The sequence below is a fragment of the Saccopteryx bilineata genome, chromosome 4, assembly GCF_036850765.1.
Source record: "Saccopteryx bilineata isolate mSacBil1 chromosome 4, mSacBil1_pri_phased_curated, whole genome shotgun sequence".
In the NCBI taxonomy this organism is placed as follows: domain Eukaryota; kingdom Metazoa; phylum Chordata; class Mammalia; order Chiroptera; family Emballonuridae; genus Saccopteryx; species Saccopteryx bilineata.
This window is the reverse complement of record NC_089493.1, coordinates 297,640,309-297,658,051: the sequence shown is the minus strand read 5'-3', so window position 1 is coordinate 297,658,051 and position 17,743 is coordinate 297,640,309. Positions and strand designations below refer to the sequence as shown.

General features: G+C 53.5%; 1 protein-coding gene across 3 annotated transcripts in view; it reads right to left on the bottom strand.

The window, feature by feature from the left end:
• Positions 1 to 17,743, bottom strand: part of DNAH3 (dynein axonemal heavy chain 3) — a 199,423-nt gene that overhangs the window by 168,042 nt on the left and 13,638 nt on the right. For all 3 annotated transcript variants that reach the window (XM_066275915.1, XM_066275914.1, XM_066275913.1), the window contains 4 exons: positions 13,737 to 13,862; positions 10,340 to 10,535; positions 6,818 to 6,997; positions 1,276 to 1,412 (listed from right to left, as the gene is read on the bottom strand). In XM_066275915.1, the coding sequence (XP_066132012.1) occupies positions 1,276 to 1,412; positions 6,818 to 6,997; positions 10,340 to 10,535; positions 13,737 to 13,862 (639 nt within the window). The remainder of the gene's footprint in view (positions 1 to 1,275; positions 1,413 to 6,817; positions 6,998 to 10,339; positions 10,536 to 13,736; positions 13,863 to 17,743) is intronic.

The window sequence follows — 17,743 nt, the reverse complement described above, 5'->3', positions numbered from 1 at the left end:
TCCCTTCCTGTCTCTCTGTCTTTCTCTCTGTCTGTCTCTCTTTCTCTCACTTAAAAAAAAAAAGATTTGGAATAAGCAGAATTAACTTTGTGGGGCCCAGTGGCACACCCACTTCTAAGAGTTGACCCACACACTTCAGAGACTCTGAAACTGAGACAGAGGAGAAACCTCAGAACTGCCCGTCCAGAGGGCAAAAATGTTCGTAGGCGACTCCATGAGCCCGGAACCCGGGGGTCTCAGACCGACGCCCCAGGTCCAGTTTGGGAGGTAGGAGCCTCCACATCCGAGTCTGTGATTTTTCAGACTAGGTTAGCCCTCGTTCTCAGCAGGGGGTGATTTGTTCCCAGGGGACAGTTGGCTACTTCTGGGGACATTTTTTGTTGTCAAGGTGAATGGAGAATCCTACTGACCTCTAATGGGCAGAGGCCAGGGAGCCTGCTGAAAAACCCACCCTGCACAGGACAGCCCCCCATTGCAGAATTTACTTTTCTAAAGTGTCAACAGAGCCGCAGTCCAGAGAAGTCCCGGGGTCCCTGGCTGGGGCTCTGTCCTGGGGCCACGCACCTGCGGAAGTTCCACGTCTATCTGTGGTCCCGTGGTCATTGTTAAAACACATCCTCTCCGCTCTCAAAAGCGTCTCCCTCGAGAAACTGGGAGCTCTGTTCTGTGACCGTCCTAAACTCAGGACAGCTCACAGGAGTGGACGTATGTGCTCCACAGGGTGAGGACTCAGGAGCATTCAGATAACTGGCTCTCCATCCCTTTCCTTTAATCCCGAAGTCCAAACAGCTCTGCAAAGAGGGAGTCACCTCAAACTTCACTGGAGAGCGAAAGCCGCCCTCAACCGAGGTGAGTTTGGCCATTGATGGGAATGTTCCTGGTTTTCACGGCAGAAACATCCGTCTGTTGAACTCACGGGAGGGGTGCGGCCTCAGCCCTTGTGGAAGCCGCAGCTCGGTAGGTGTATGACCTGGGCAACTTGTCTGTCACGTCCCTAAAGTCCAGACATTTCCAAACGCCCAAACCCGTCTGAGCCCACGGCTTTCAAGTGACGAACACGGACCTGCCACTGAATTGGAATTTCGGCTCTCCTGATAATTTTCTCTACATCACGTCCGAGAAAAACCAGTAACAATGCCCACGCAAACAAGAATCGGCTATTACCAACCATTTCGGGCGTGCGGGAACGGCAGCGACGGTTTGTTTGACGATAGTCACCCCCCAACACTCTATAAACCCATGCCCAAAGGTCCCGTGACAGAGGAACTCACTCACTTCTGGGGTCCCCGCTGGTTCTTCTGAAAGACCTCAAAGGTTTGAGCCACGAAATCAGAAACCAGTTTTTCTCCGGGGCTCACGGTTCCAAGAGTCAGATTATAGCCTTTCAGCTCCGGGAAGAGGACAGATTCCACCTGCAGCGTAGAGACCAGAAGGCGTGAGGAGGGAGACAGCACCGGACAGACAGACGTGAAGTTCTCCCTGGCGCCCCAGCGGACGGACGCGATGTCCTCCCCCGCACCCCAGCCGCCTTCCCAGCTCCACGTTTTTCCTTTTCTTCTGGAAGGAGGCTGGGCTCGCTCCTCCCCCTCAGTGATTACTCATTGTTCCTGGTTCTTTCTAGTCTCCCATCCTGGGAGAGTCCCCCGGGGGCTTCCCTGCTGAGAGTTCTGGTGTTGAACTTTTTTTTTTTTTTTCTTTTACCACAACTGTCAGTCAGTGAATGTGTCATGAGCTGTTTGGGGGCTTTTAGGGGATGGAATATAAATACCAGGAGGGCCTGGATCACACCTGGATTCTGTGTTTTTCTAAAGGGCCCCCCAAGAGCTCGACACAGAATACATGCTTTATAAATATCACGTGTGTGCAGGGACATTAGAGCAGGAGTCGGGAACCTCTCTGGCTGAGAGAGCCATGAACGGCACATATTTTACAATGTAATTCTGTGAGAGCCATACAACGACCCGTGTACATGACGCATTATCCAATAAAAATGTGGTGTTGTCCCGGAGGACAGCTGTGATTGGCTCCACCCGCAACCATGAACAGGAGCGGTAGGAAATGAATGGATTGTAATACGTGAGAATGTTTTATATTTTTAACGTTATTTTTTTTTTATTAAAGATTTGTCTGCGAGCCAGATGCAGCCATCAAAAGAGCCACATCTGGCTCGCGAGCCATGGGTTCCCGACCCCTGCCTTAGAACGTCAGGGACCCCACCACCTCCCATCACCTTCCCTCTCAGGAAAAGCTACTAAGAGGTGGCTTCCCATCCTGACTCTGACACTCACGAGGTGACCTTAAGGAAGTCACCGCTCTCTGGACTTGCGTTTTCTGTAAAAAAGGAGAGACATCCTAGATTCTTCTCTCAGCTCCGGAAGGAAGGGGGGAAAAATGGAGCTAGGGTGTGAGGATGCTGAGGCTCTCCCAGTATCCGTCTGAAAACCCCGATGCTCCGACCGACCAGTGGATGATGTGCACGCACACCTCTTAGACACGGGCTCGCGGGGGCGACCCCTGGAGGCAGCACCACCCCTGCCGGGACCCGCTGCCCTCCCCTGCCCTGTCCACGAGGAACTGGGCGGGGCTCGGGGTCAGCAGGGGCTTCAGAGTGCTGCCCTCGTCACACCAGGCACGGGTTCTTGAGGGGATGACGGGGACAGGGAGGCAGCAACTGCCCGTGACCTGTGCCCTCCTCTGCCGTCCACCCGGAGGTGTCGAACCAGGTGGGAGGTCTCTGCTGTGGCCGGAGGCTGAAAGCCAGGAGACGGAGCCTCTGGCACGGGTCAAGCGCGGGGGATGAAAGGGTCTCGGATGGCGCGACGGGGGCTGCGTCCAGGCCACGCAGCGGACACACGTGGGCGGGGAAGTGGATGGTCTGGCAGCGGACACACATGGGCGGGGAAGTGGATGGTCCGGCAGCAGACACACGTGGGCGGGGAAGTGGATGGTCTCGCAGCAGACACACGTGGGCGGGGAAGTGGATGGTCCGGCAGCGGACACACGTGGGCGGGGAAGTGGATGGTCCGGCAGCGGACACACGTGGGCGGGGAAGTGGATGGTCTCGCAGCGGACACACGTGGGCGGGGAAGTGGATGGTCTGGCAGCGGACACACGTGGGCGGGGAAGTGGATGGTCCCTCGGGAAGACGTCTCCAACGGAAAGAGGAAGCAGCTCGTCTTGTTGCCCGTGGGCATGGCTGGTTCTCCCCACACGGCCGCTGAGCCGCCCGTCACCCCGAGCTGCAGAGCGACAGCACCGTGTCCTGCTCAGCTGCGTGACGCGCTCTTCTCTCCCAGGACCTCTGGTCCTGGACTCGCTGTCCTTGTCCTTGTCCTCGTCCTCGGTGTGCAGGCCGGCCACGTCCAGCCTGGCAGGGTCCTGGCACTCGGAGTGAGGAAGATTCTCCCACCGGGAGAGAGAGACACTGGCCTGAACCGCTCTTCCTGAAGTAACGTAGATATAGCTGTGTATTTCTGATTATAAATAAATACGAATGTAAAAATAATATTTCTGACTGTAAACATAATGCCGGCTAACGCTGATGGACATGCTGCTTATCTCTAAGGTCTGAGTTTCAGAAAACACTTCTTTTAACGCGGCCTGTGTCGATTTCCCTACGCCTCTCAGGGACATCTTTTTATTTCAATCTGTAGGAAATCAGGACAGCGCCCTCATCCTCCTCGTATTTTTTAATTTCCTTTTTCTTTCTTTTTTAAAAATAATTTTATCTTGAAAATTTAATTTAATGCGGTGACATCGATCAGTAAGAGATCATAGGTTTCAGGTGAACATCTCTATAGCATTTGAACCGTGGATTATGCTGTGAGCCCGTCACCCAAAGTCACATCATTTTCTGTCACCGTGTATTTGTCCCTCGTAACTCCCCTCTGCTCTTGCCCTCTTCCAGGTAACCACCTCACTTTTATCTGTGTCCATGAGTCTTTATTTTATACCCCACCTATGTGTGAAAAATTATATAGTTCTTAGCTTTCTCTGATTTACTTATTTCACTTAGTAGAATGTTCTCACGGTCCATCCATGTTGTCATAAATGAAAATATGTCATCATTTCTTACGGCTGAGTAGTGTTCCCTTGTATATATGTCCCACCTCTTCTTCATCCAGTCTCTATCAGGGAACTTGGGTTGTTTCCCTGTCTTGGCCACTGTGAACAATGCTGCAATGAACATGGGGGTGCGTGTGTCTTTGCATACCAGTGTTTTCAAGTTTTGGGGGTAGACAGCTAATAGAGGGATTGCTGGGTCATATGGTAATTCTATTCTTAATTTTTTGAGGAACCACCATACTGTCTTCCATAATGGCTGTGCCAGTTCACATTCACCAGCAGTGAGTGAGGGTTCCTGTTTCCCCACAGCCTCTCCAACACCTGTTAAGACCTGTCTTGTTGATAACAGCCAGCCTAACAGGTGTGAGGTGGTATCTCACTGTAGTTTTGATTTGCATTTCTCGCACAGCTAGTGAAGATGAGCATCTTTTCGTATCCCTGTTGGCCACTTGTATGTCCTCTTGGGAGGGACGTCTGTTCAGGTCCTCTCCCCATTTTTTAATTGGATTGTTTGCTTGTTTGTTGTTAAGGTGGAACCTTTGCATCCACAACATCCCTCCCGATTTTTACCCAACAAATATGGGTGTAGGACCAGCCTGTTCCATGTCTCTGTCCCTCCTTCCAGTCCTGTGGCTTCTTCTGTATATCCTTAATTATAGGACTTCAGTTCGGCTGGATTTCGGATGGTTCTGGATGATGGTTGTTCTGCAGTTTAGTTGTAATTCTGATGTGTTTGTGGGAGGATTTTAGTATTTCCTACACTGCCATCTTGTCCATAACCCCCTCAATCTTGTTTCTTATTAAGATAAATACTTTCTAAAATTTGCTTTGGTTTCTCTTAGTGACTTTCTCTCAGATATGCTTTTCTTCTGCACATTGAGAGCTATTATCAAACATCTCACGCTGACTTTTTTCTAACCTTTAAAATTCATGCTTAACCATAAGTGTGGCCAGACTGGCAGGGACAGGGAGTACTGTCTACTTGTTGCCTTTCTTAGATATTTTTCTTAGATATTCCACCTGAAGAACTTTTAAACCGTCACTACCGAGTTCAGAGGTAAAGAACAGTCCGGGTCGTTTGGGGGCAGGAAACACAGTTGCGAGCGTCTTTAGACCGAGAACTTCGAGCCTGGGCTGCTCCCCCCACCCACCCCCGTTTGGTAGAGTCACCGGCATTCCCTTGGGCCGAGCTTTCAAACGTGGTGCCCACGACGACCTGTGGCTGTGTCTTCTCACCGTGACATCCTGCGGACCCTCCCGGCTCCTACTGGGCTCTGGGCCACAGCAGCCACGTGAGCCCTGGGCTCTGCCAGCCTGCGTGCTCCCAAACACTGCGACCCAACAGCCCGGGAGGTGAGCTCAGGCGATGTGGCAGTGGGCGCTGTGTCTGTCCCCAAGCTTCACGCTCATCCTTCCACAGTGCAGGGTCTACCTTCTCACGTCCTCCCTCGGGACACCGGTGGCAGGAGAGCAGCCTGCTCTCTCTTTCCCCTTCACACGCCCACCCAGGCTTCTTGTTAACCCGGTTGGGTCGGGTTCAAAACCCAAAATTTAGAGGGAAGCCCACTGGGGCATTGGTTTCACGTGCTGCCCTACAACCTACAACCCCAGCTCGCATCTTGAGCTCGGAGAACCAGGCCCCTCTGTACAGAACCGCAGAGAGAACAACGCTCAAGAGCATCCACGCATCACCCACAATGCCTGGTCAGGAGTGTCGGGGAGAGCAACACCTCCTAGGTCCCTTTCCGGTGTGGCCCTGGACACCGACCCCCTTGGCCACGCCAACCGCCAGAGGGAAAGAGAAGATGGCACACAAAGGGGTCACTCACACTCATGTGGGGGACCTGGCCTAGTCCTAAGACTCAGTTACCACAAATGTCAGGAAGCTGACTGGGTAATGCCACCCGGGAGTGGAGACTGAAAAGGACTTGGGCCAGGATGGGAGGCTGCACTCTCCCCTGGGCACCTACGGTCGTTAAACAAAGGAAAAAACATATGAGGCCCTGGCTGGCTGGCTCAGTGGTAGAGTGTCAGCCCAGTGTGTGGAAGTCCCAGGTTCGATTCCCAGACAGGGTACACAGGAGAAGCACCCATCTGCTTCTCCACCCTTCCCCCTCTCCTTCCTCTCTCTCTCTCTCTCTCTCTCTCTCTCTCTCTCTTCCCCTCCCGCAGCCGAGGCTCCATTGGAGCAAAGTTGGCCGGGGCGCTGAGGATGGCTCCATGGCCTCCGCCTCAGGCGCTAGAATGGCTCTGGTTGCAACAGAGCAACGCCCCAGATGGGCAGAGCATCACCCCCTGGTGGGCGTGCCAGGTGGATCCTGGTTGGGTGCATGTGGGAGTCTGTCTTCAGAAAAATACACACAAAAAATATGAAACTTCAAGAGCTAAATCAGATGCAGTTTTATGAAGACTCTGGGCAAGTTCATGGCAATTGCTCCACCATGAATTGTCACCCAGGATGGATACAGCTTGGGACACACCTTCCCTTTGGAGGGTGGTATCGTGAGGGGGAAGGCTACTCTCTCCTACAAAGTAAGTCTTAACGCTCTTGTTAGAAGCACAGTTCTGGGATGCATGGACATTTCTTTATGATCCAAACCCTCTCTCTGGGGTCAAGGGGAGTGTATGCAGGATAGATCTCCCAAAGTGAAACGCTCCTGACTGGACATCTCGTATAAATAGCCATTTTACACCTATTTTTGCAATAAGAAAAAAAAAAAAAGGTACAAGCGTGGTTAAGTGAATACTTCACCTTGGGGATCCCCTCAGAGTTCTTGATAATTTCCAAGAAAGAGTTGTGTATTAGCTCCCAGCAGCCGTCAAAAGAGGGCTCGAAGACGATCGCGGGCTCCCGGACTTCAAGTTTGATCGTGATCAGCTGAGGCATGAAAAACTCCATCTCTTGGTAGGGCTCCTCAAAGTCGTTCCCGTCCTTCAGGAGACATAAGATTTGGCAACTGTCACCAAAAGGGGGGGTTCCCAGACCCAAGGCAGTGGGTTTTAACACTGTTAGTATGACGAGCTCACACTTAACATCAGGGCATCCTGGCTCCCCTTCTTCCCCAGAGCCGGGACTTGTGTGTTTCCTTTCCTTTACGGGAAATTCCTGCCTTCATATGTCCAGATCCTTCTGATCCGTCCAAACTCATCTCAAACTCCCCTCCCTTCAAAAAGCTTCCTTAGTCCCCAGCCAGAGATAACCTCCACATCCCCCCCTCCTGAGGGCATTCCGTCTTCCTTTCTTGTAGAGAGTTACTCGTACACTGCTCACAGAAATTAAGGAATATTTCAAAACGAATACGAAGCAATAAAAAAATAAGAGTTTGATTTTTTGTTTGTTTGTTTGTTTTTTGTTTTTTTACAGAGACAGAGAGTGAGTCAGAGAGAGGGATAGACAGGGACAGGGACAGACAGACAGGAATGGAGAGAGATGAGAAGCATCAATCATTAGTTTTTCATTGTGACACCTTAGTTGTTCATTGATTGCTTTCTCATATGTGCCTTGACCGTGGGCCTTCAGCAGACCGAGTGACCCCTTGCTGGAGCCAGCGACCTTGGGTTCAAGCTGGTGAGCTTTTGTTCAAACCAGATGAGCCCGCGCTCAAGCTGGTGACCTCGGGGTCTCGAACCTGGGTCTTCCACATCCCAGTCCGACGCTCTATCCACTGCGCCACTGCCTGGTCAGGCAGATTTTTTTTTTTTTTTTTTTTTTTTATGAAACAAGAACATCAGAAAAGCAAATGACAAGTCAAAGAAAGTTGTTCGATGATACAAACGAGAGGCAAAACCAACTGTTATTTCACTGGTGAGAAGGCACTAGACAGAAGGCTGAAAGTACTGGAGGGTCTGCACCGTCCCTGATCCCCTCACTGTTGTGAGCAGTGTACATCTCGTTGTTTCTATTCCCCTCTACACGAGAGGGCAGGACCGGTGCCTGAACCACCGACCTCTTCCAAAACATCTCAGATGGCACTGAAGCGAATAATGGGGTGCTCGATGAAAATTTGCTGACTGGATTCACACAGAGACCAGTCTTTGTTATCGGTCTACCTCACACAGAGTTGCTAAACGAGCCGACAGTCTACTTCAGACACTCCAAGCTTCCTACAACAACAACAACAACAACACTGGTGTGCAGATTCGCATCATTCTCTACACGGACTAGTAAAACGGCAGCTTTTCTTGAGTAACAAACGGAGCCTACTCAGATTGCCACAGGGCAGCTGTGAAGTACTTGTCTAATTGCTTTTAGACATTCCTACATCAGTTTAAGGATGACGGGTGAACATTTGTTGAACACTCACTAGGTATCAAATACCCATAAGTTTCCCCTTCGTCCAGACCTTTGAAGATTTTCCTTTTGCCTCTGGGTGGAATGTTAGAATGAGATTTGTTCATGTATCTGAGCCTCTTCTGCTTAGGGCGGAGCAGAAGTTTGCAGTGACACCTCTAGATTGGTCCTCCTCAGAGCACTAACACTGCAGTTTAAATCTAATAGCGCTTATTTCTATATTTTCTTTTTTGAGCAAAAGGTCAATTGGTCATCTTTATCTCATTTGAAAAAACGCCTATTATGTAACTTTTATAACCAGGCAATTTTGACTTTATCTTACTTTTTTTTTAAGGTCAGATGTCCACAGCACATAAAATTTAAAAGGATCTTCTTTGATCCCTAAGCTCCCCAAGTTTAGGGGATGCTATGAGGCTCTGAAAACCATGACTTCACTGTTTTTAGGTCTAATGTGGACTTCACTGAAGAAGGAAGTTATTGGCTAGGTCAACAAAGTCTTTTGCTTTTAGGGAATGCCCCTTCCAAAGACCAAAGAACACAAGTCAGTATCTGCAATGATACATACAACACTCCTCAAACACCAAGCTAAAGGTTGATAACAAACTTTCTTTAACCCTGTCCTGTAACAGAGAGGGTAAAAAAGTGACTACACCCCCCACACACACACTTATAAAAGGTATGTTTTCCATTTTGTTCAATCTTCCTTTACATTTTTTTTTCTTTAAAATGTATTTATTGATTTTTAGAGTGAGAGAGAGGAAGGAAGAAGAAGGGGGAGAGAGAAAGAAATATCGATTTTTGTTGTTCCTTATTTATGCATTCATTGGTTGATTCTTGTATGTGACCTGTCCAGGGGTTAAACCTTGGGATGGAACCCTCAACCTTAGCGTATCCAGAGAACGCTCTAATCAATGAGCTACCTCAGGGGTCCCCAAACTTTTAACACGGGACCAGTTCACTGTCCCTCAGACCGTTGGAGGGCTGGACTATAAAAAAAACTATGGGCCCTGGTCGGTTGGCTCAGTGGTAGAATGTCGGCCTGGCGTGAGGAAGTCCCGGGTTCAATTCCCAGCCAGGGCACACAGGAGAGGCGCCCCTGTGCTTCTCCACCCCTCCCCCTCTCCTTCCTCTCTGTCTCTCTCTTCCCCTCCTGCAGCCAAGGCTCCATTGGAGCAAAGATGGCCCGGGCGCTGGGGATGGCTCCATGGCCTCTGCCTCAGGCACTAGAGTGGCTCTGGTCGCAACAGAGCGACGCCCTGGAGGGGCAGAGCATCGCCCCCTGGTGGGCAGAGCGTCGCCCCCTGGTGGGCATGCCGGGTGGATCCCGGTCGGGCGCATGCGGGAATCTGTCTGACTGCCTCTCCCTGTTTTAGGTTTCAGAAAAATACAGGGAAAAAAAAAACAAAACTATGAACATATCCCTATGCACACTGCACATATCTTATTTTAAAGTAAAAAAACAAAACGGGAACAAATACAATATTTAAAATAAAGAACAAGTAACTTGAAATCAACAAACTGACCAGTACTTCATTGGGAACTCTGGGCCTGCTTTTGGCTAATGAGATGGTCAGTGTGCTCCTCTCACTGACCACCAGTGAAAGAGGTGCCCCTTCCGGAAGTGCGGCGGGGGCCGGATAAATGGCCACAGGGGGCTGCATGCGGCCCGTGGGCCGTAGCTTGGGGACCCCTGAGCTACCCTGCCAGAGTTTTCTTCAGATTTCTTTATCAACGTCTCCATTTCTGTCGATGTTCATCAACTTCATAGTTGGGTAACTATCTCAGGAAAGCTTGCTGCAGTTTCCCGTTATTAGTTTGTAAAGTAATAATGACCTGAATGAACTATGTGGGAATCAAGAATTGTGTGGGGGTCTTTTTGTTTGTTTGTTTTGTTTTTTTTTTGTCCTGGCTTCATAGCTGATGGAACCCTCGCTCCAGCTTGGTCATGTCCTTCAGAAGAGCCTCTGAGTGGCCCCTACCTACCTTGTGTATCATGAAAAAAGAGACAAGGTCCTCAAGAGACTTAATGACCAGCCCTCTGAGTTGCAGGGACATGAACGAGGCCACGGAGGCAAAATACTCCTCGATGTGACGTGAGGAGTCGTAGTCACTCTTGGGAGCAAAATGGACCCAGTGCTCCTTCCAGGAGACGAACAGCTGCGCACAGGTGGGGATCCACCTGCAAATTCCAGGGAGCGTCCACGTAAGAGCCTCCTCCGAGTCTGGAGGCAGGAGGCCTCCTCCCCGCCGGCCCCACTCTCCATGGCAGGGGAGACGGCAGCTCTGCCAACTGGGGCTTTCCCGCCCGCCCGCGGCCTCTCCTGCCAACAGCCCTTTCCTGTGGAAAAAAAACCCGAGAGGTTCTTCTTCCATTAACAGTAGCCAGATGGATAGGGGATCCCGGTGTCACATTTTGTCAGAAGAGCTTAGAGTTGTTTTTTGTTTTTTGTTTTTAAATTATAAGCAGAGATTGGGGTGAAGTCGCCTAAGGAAACTGGAATGTTTTGTGTGGTGTCTCCTCCCTGGCAAGTCTCTGGTCTACGGTTCAGACTTTCTCAGGGAAAGAAGAGAGAAAGGGGAGGAAAGGAGGAAAGCACGGGAGGAGACACTCCAGGGTGGCGGTGGCGGCCGTTCAGAAGTCCAGGGGAGAAGTCTGAAAACCGAAAGGAGAAAGAAATGGACGCCTCACTGGTCCTTTCTTCCTACTGCCCCCCAATTCTCATGCCCGATTCCTGGTGGGAACCACCACCCTGTCCCTTCCGTGACATCTCTTTTCTGATTGCCAGGAAACGACGACTGCAGCAATCTAGAAGTACTAGACTAGAGGGCAAGTCACAGTCACAGGGGTGATAATCACCATCTGTACTAAGCAGTGACCCTGAGCCAGCTACTGCATAGACCTGCATATTCCCCGATAATAAAAGCCCAAGGGGCCACCTGGCTGGTTGGCTCAGCGGTAGAGCGTCCGCTACGTGTGTGGAGGTCTTGGGTTCAATTTCCGGCCAGGGCACACAGGAGAAGCGCCCATCTGCTTCTCCACCCCTCCCCTCTCCTTCCTCTCTGTCTCTCTCTTCCCCTCCCGCAGCCAAGGCTCCACTGGAGCAAAGTTGGCCCGGGCACTGGGGATGGCTCTGTGGCCTCTGCCTCAGGCTCTAGAATGGCTCTGGTTGCGACAGAGCGACTCCCCAGATGGGCAGAGCATCACCCCCTGGTGAGCATGCCAGGTAGGTCCCAGTCAGGCACATCCAGGAGTCTGTCTGTGTGCCTCCCTGCTTCTCACTTCAGAAAAATACAAAAAATAAACAACCCCCCCCCCAAAAACTCCAAGGGCAAGTAGCATCATCATCGTTTTATAGGAGAGAAAGTCTCTGGCTCCGGACACAGCCCTGTGTGCATTTGTGAAGAAAGACAGGAATTAACTAAGTGCCTGGAAACCACCTAAGCTTGGAACCCCGCGGCTGTTCATCTGGGCCCCCTGAACACAGGTCACTCAGCTGCGCTGTCCTGTCACCCAGCAAGGCCTTGAGGACTTCGGAAGAGGGGCACAAAAGGGGTACCCTCACAGTGAATTCTCACGAGAGAGTTTAAAAAGCCAGAGGGAGCTCGGAGTTGGGGGGGGCACGAAGAGCAGAATTGGTGAGGAGACACCAAGGCTGGATGGAGGGGGGGGGACCCAGGCAGGAAGGGGATGGAGGGAGATGGTGTCTGTGGGAAGTCTGCAAACCGCAGCCCACCCCCCGGGCTGGGGACCCGTGTTCCTGCCGGAGGGCTCTCTGTCTCGAGGACTCCCCCCCCCGTGAAGCAGCCCCACCCTGGGTGGCGGGGGGGGGGGGCGGACACTGACTTGTTGAGAAGGACCTGGCCCACCCTGGGTGACAGGGGGGGGACAGGGGGGGACACTGACTTGTTGAGAAGGACCTGGCCCACCCTGGGTGACAGGGGGGGGACAGGGGGGGACACTGACTTGTTGAGAAGGACCTGGCCCACGCTGGGTGACAGGGGGGGGGCGGACACTGACTTGTTGAGAAGGACCTGGCCCACCCTGGGTGACAGGGGGGGACAGGGGGGGACACTGACTTGTTGAGAAGGACCTGGCCCACCCTGGGTGACGGGGAGGGACAGGGGGGGGACACTGACTTGTTGAGAAGGACCTGGCCCACCCTGGGTGACAGGGGGGGGGACGGGGGGGGACACTGACTTGTTGAGAAGGACCTGGCCCACCCTGGGTGACAGGGGGGGGACAGGGGGGGACACTGACTTGTTGAGAAGGACCTGGCCCACCCTGGGTGACAGGGGGGGCAGGGGGGGACACTGACTTGTTGAGAAGGACCTGGCCCACCCTGGGTGACAGGGGGGGGGACAGGGGGGGACACTGACTTGTTGAGAAGGACCTGGCCCACCCTGGGTGACAGGGGGGGACAGGGGGGGACACTGACTTGTTGAGAAGGACCTGGCCCACCCTGGGTGACGGGGGGGGGACAGGGGGGACACTGACTTGTTGAGAAGGACCTGGCCCACCCTGGGTGACAGGGGGGGACAGGGGGGGACACTGACTTGTTGAGAAGGACCTGGCCCACCCTGGGTGACGGGGAGGGACAGGGGGGGGACACTGACTTGTTGAGAAGGACCTGGCCCACCCTGGGTGACAGGGGGGGGACGGGGGGGGACACTGACTTGTTGAGAAGGACCTGGCCCACCCTGGGTGACAGGGGGGGACAGGGGGGGACACTGACTTGTTGAGAAGGACCTGGCCCACCCTGGGTGACAGGGGGGGGCAGGGGGGGACACTGACTTGTTGAGAAGGACCTGGCCCACCCTGGGTGACAGGGGGGGGACGGGGGGGGACACTGACTTGTTGAGAAGGACCTGGCCCACCCTGGGTGACAGGGGGGGCAGGGGGGGACACTGACTTGTTGAGAAGGACCTGGCCCACCCTGGGTGACGGGGGGGGACAGGGGGGGACACTGACTTGTTGAGAAGGACCTGGCCCACCCTGGGTGACAGGGGGGGACACTGACTTGTTGAGAAGGACCTGCCCCACCCTGGGTGGCGGTGGGGTGGGGGGAGGAGGCGGACACTGACTTGTTGAGAAGGACCTGGCCCACCCTGGGTGACAGGGGGGGGACAGGGGGGGGACACTGACTTGTTGAGAAGGACCTGGCCCACCCTGGGTGGCGGGGGGGGACAGGGGGGGACACTGACTTGTTGAGAAGGACCTGGCCCACCCTGGGTGACAGGGGGGGACAGGGGGGGACACTGACTTGTTGAGAAGGACCTGGCCCACCCTGGGTGACAGGGGGGGACAGGGGGGGACACTGACTTGTTGAGAAGGACCTGGCCCACCCTGGGTGGCGGGGGGGGACAGGGGGGGGACACTGACTTGTTGAGAAGGACCTGGCGCGCCTCCACGCAGTGTCTCTGGACCACATCCCAGAACTCGCCGGGCTGCAGAGGCAGCGTGCCCGCCAGGAGCTCCGCTGTGCGGACGAAGCGGAGGTCCCTCAATCTGCCGAGAGAAAGGGACACGTGGTGGCCTCAGCAGAGAAGGTGCTCGGTGACCGAAGGCAGAGAGGACAGGCTCGAAGGGCCCCTCCTGTCTTTTCTCCCAGGAGAGAAGATGTGAGCAGATCAAAACCAAGTGCATCTGAAAAACGCGGGAGCCGGAGGAGGGAGTGGGCCGTCCCCAAAAACTCTCGCAAAGAGGGTGTCTACTGAGTCTTCCTCTGTGTTGTGCCGGGTCGCCCGTGGGGGGTGAGGGTTTGGGCACAAACTTCCCCTGTGGCTGTCTGGGAAGTGGGACCCCAAACGGACCAGTCGAAGTTCTTCACAACAGGCAGTGAAGACACAGAGGACTCAGGAAAGCAATGCACCACCTTCATGATCAAGTGCTCAGTTGAGCTACTTCAGAAAACTGGGAGGATGGCTTTGGTCTGAACCCAGAAACCTACAGACCTGCGCCCCTCTGACAGGTGCACCGGGACACACCTGCCCCCCTCTGACAGGTGCACCCCTCTGACAGGTGCACCAGGACACACCTGCACCCCTCTGACAGGTGCACCAGGACACACCTACGCCCCTCTGACAGGTGCACCAGGACACACCTACGCCCCTCTGACAGGTGCACCAGGACACACCTACGCCCCTCTGACAGGTGCACCAGGACACACCTACGCCCCTCTGACAGGTGCACCAGGACACACCTGCCCCCCTCTGACAGGTGCACCGGGACACACCTACCCCCCTCTGACAGGTGCACTCCTCTGACAGGTGCACCGGGACATACCTACCCCCCTCTGACAGGTGCACCAGGACACACCTACGCCCCTCTGACAGGTGCACCAGGACACACCTGCGGCCCTCTGACAGGTGCACCAGGACACACCTGCCCCCCTCTGACAGGTGCACCGGGACACACCTACCCCCCTCTGACAGGTGCACCGGGACACACCTACCCCCCTCTGACAGGTGCACCGGGACACACCTACGCCCCTCTGACAGGTGCACCGGGACACACCTACCCCCCTCTGACAGGTGCACCGGGACACACCTACCCCCCTCTGACAGGTGCACCCCTCTGACAGGTGCACCGGGACACACCTACCCCTCTGACAGGTGCACCGGGACACACCTACCCCCCTCTGACAGGTGCACCGGGACACACCTACCCCCCTCTGACAGGTGCACCGGGACACACCTACCCCCCTCTGACAGGTGCACCGGGACACACCTACCCCCTCTGACAGGTGCACCGGGACACACCTGCCCCCCTCTGACAGGTGCACCGGGACACACCTGCCCCCCTCTGACAGGTGCACCGGGACACACCTGTGCCCCTCTGACAGGTGCACCGGGACACACCTGTGCCCCTCTGACAGGTGCACCCCTCTGACAGGTGCACCGGGACACACCTGCGCCCCTCTGACAGGTGCACCGGGACACACCTGCGCCCCTCTGACAGGTGCACCGGGACACACCTACCCCCTCTGACAGGTGCACCGGGACACACCGGCCGCCCTCAGCACACTGCCGTACACGGTGCGGGGCTCCAAGTATCCGTGTTGAGTGGACGCTCTCCTGGGCGATGCTCTTTAATCCTTTGCATTTCTTTCAGGTCAGCGGATGCGTTGACCTTCACCACACCCCCCCAAGGCCACTTCTGGCTTTCAGGGCCACCCTTGTCCGTTCCTGACATCTACTCTCTTCATTTATAAATCTCTCTTTTAAATCATCCGTGTCTGCCTCTTGCCCCACGAGACCTCACTTCTGGTCTAGTTCTTAGCTTGTCTCAGCTGCTGCCTCTCACTGTAATGACTTCGAGGCACGCCCCCTCCGTACACCCTGCAGCCTCTGTTTCTTGGTGTTGGAGGTGGTGAACTTGAGTCTTCCTCTTGTCTGGCCAGAGACAGAGCGCTGCCAGGGAAAGACAGAACCTGGGAACCTTGCTCATCCCATTGGGCCCTGGTCCACCCCAGGATGGCCCTGGTCACCACCTGGTGGTGATGTCCCACACCTGAACAAACTTCTTACAGCGGTCAGAAAGCATACATCCCTTGAGACCGCCACCCTCATTCCGTTCCCAAACGCCTCACCCTTCACGGATGACGAGGTGACCTCTGAGAATTTTGAGAGTTAAATGGTGCAGGTCAATATGAGGAGAAGGAAAAGGATTTGAGTTGGGGTGATGGGTATATAGCATAACCCACTGTTCAAATGATGTGGGGACGCCGACCTGACATCTATGTGCCCTTGTGGGTCAAGGTGACTCTGTTAAACTGAATTTTCTAAATAAAAACAAATTTAAAAAACAAAAACAGTGCAGGTCATGTAAGAAAATTACTCTGTATCATTACTTTAACAAATCTTCCTTCCTGCTGGTTTTATCATCATTATTATTATTCAGCTGGCAAAACCTTCTGGAAGATTCTGGTTCATTTCTGTGCCATTTTTGGCCGACGTAATTTTCTTTATGGAGCCGGGAAAAGCATGTGGCAAGAGTCCTTTCTTCTCAGTAGAGGCTGTAGGTCCAATAATCTCCCATCTTCATTATATAATCAAATTAAACTTACGTGCACCTCGCTTGGGCACTGAACTCTGGCCATTTCACCAGGCCTGACACCGAGCTCTTTGTTAATTTTTTTTTTTTTTTTTGAGGTCATACACATGCTGGTAGTCAAAGCAGGACCTTCATTTACTGAACGAGTCCTGTCTGCCCAGCACTGTTCTAAGCACTGTACCCAACAACCCCATGATGTAACATTGTTATCATTCCCATCTTACACGTAAAGAAACAGGAGCCCAGAGGGCTTGACTCCCTCCCCCCCCCAAATCACAAAGTTCATTAGCGACAGAGCAGCAACCAGAACCCAGGCAGTCTGGGCTCGAAGCCCAGTCTATAAATTATCCCAAGTTAGAAAGTTGCTTCTCTAATCAGTGTCTTGACTGGCCCTTCCAGCGCCTCAGAAAACGGGATTCTGTCCCAAGAAGGGGGTGGGGGAAGTGCTCACTTCTTGTCATTGGTGGGCTCCCTCCTAGTCTGACCTCCCCAACAATTCCTTTTCAAAAATACGGGTAAAAACTAAGAATGTGAAGAACAAGTAAGTTCTCCAGGATAAAACGCATTCTGCCGTGAGCCTCGTTTTTCCCACCAGGATTTGCACCTGTTCTGGAGGGGAGCCCAGAAGAAAATGACAGCCATTCCTCCCAGCGCAGTCAAAGAAACGGATAGAACAGAAGGGGGCGGGGCTACAGGATGCAATCTTCTTCAGGCAGGAGAAGGGACGGAGAACGCACAGGCGCCTCCGTGTGGATGAACCCTGAGGACACGAAGGACCCCGGGACTGCCTTTATATAAAATGTCAGAACAGGCCGACCCCCAGAGACAGAAAGCGGATGTTGTGGTTTCCAGCAGGGGCTGAGTGGGAGGGAGAGGGAGGGGGAGGGACCTGCTAATGGGACATGGTTTCCTTTTCGGGAATGATAAAAATATTCTATTTATTTATTTATTTATTTATTTATTTTACAAAGTGAAAGAGTCAGAGAGAGAGAGACAGATAGGGACAGACAGACAGGAAGGGAGAGAGATGAGAAGCATCAATTCTTTGTTGCAGCACCTTAGTTGTTCATTGACTGCTTTCTCATATGTGCCTTGACGGGGAGGGGGGGGCTACCGCAAAGTGAGTGACCCCTTGCTCAAGCCAGCGACCTTGGGCTCAAGCCAGCGACCTTTGAGCTCAAGCCAGTGACCCTGGGGTCATGTCTGGTCCCATGCTCAAGTCAGTGACCCCGTGCTCAAGTCAGTGACCCTGTGCTCAAGCTGGAGACCTCGGGGTTTTGAACCTGGGTCCTCCGCATCCCAGTCCAATGCTCTATCCCCTGTGCACCCGCCTG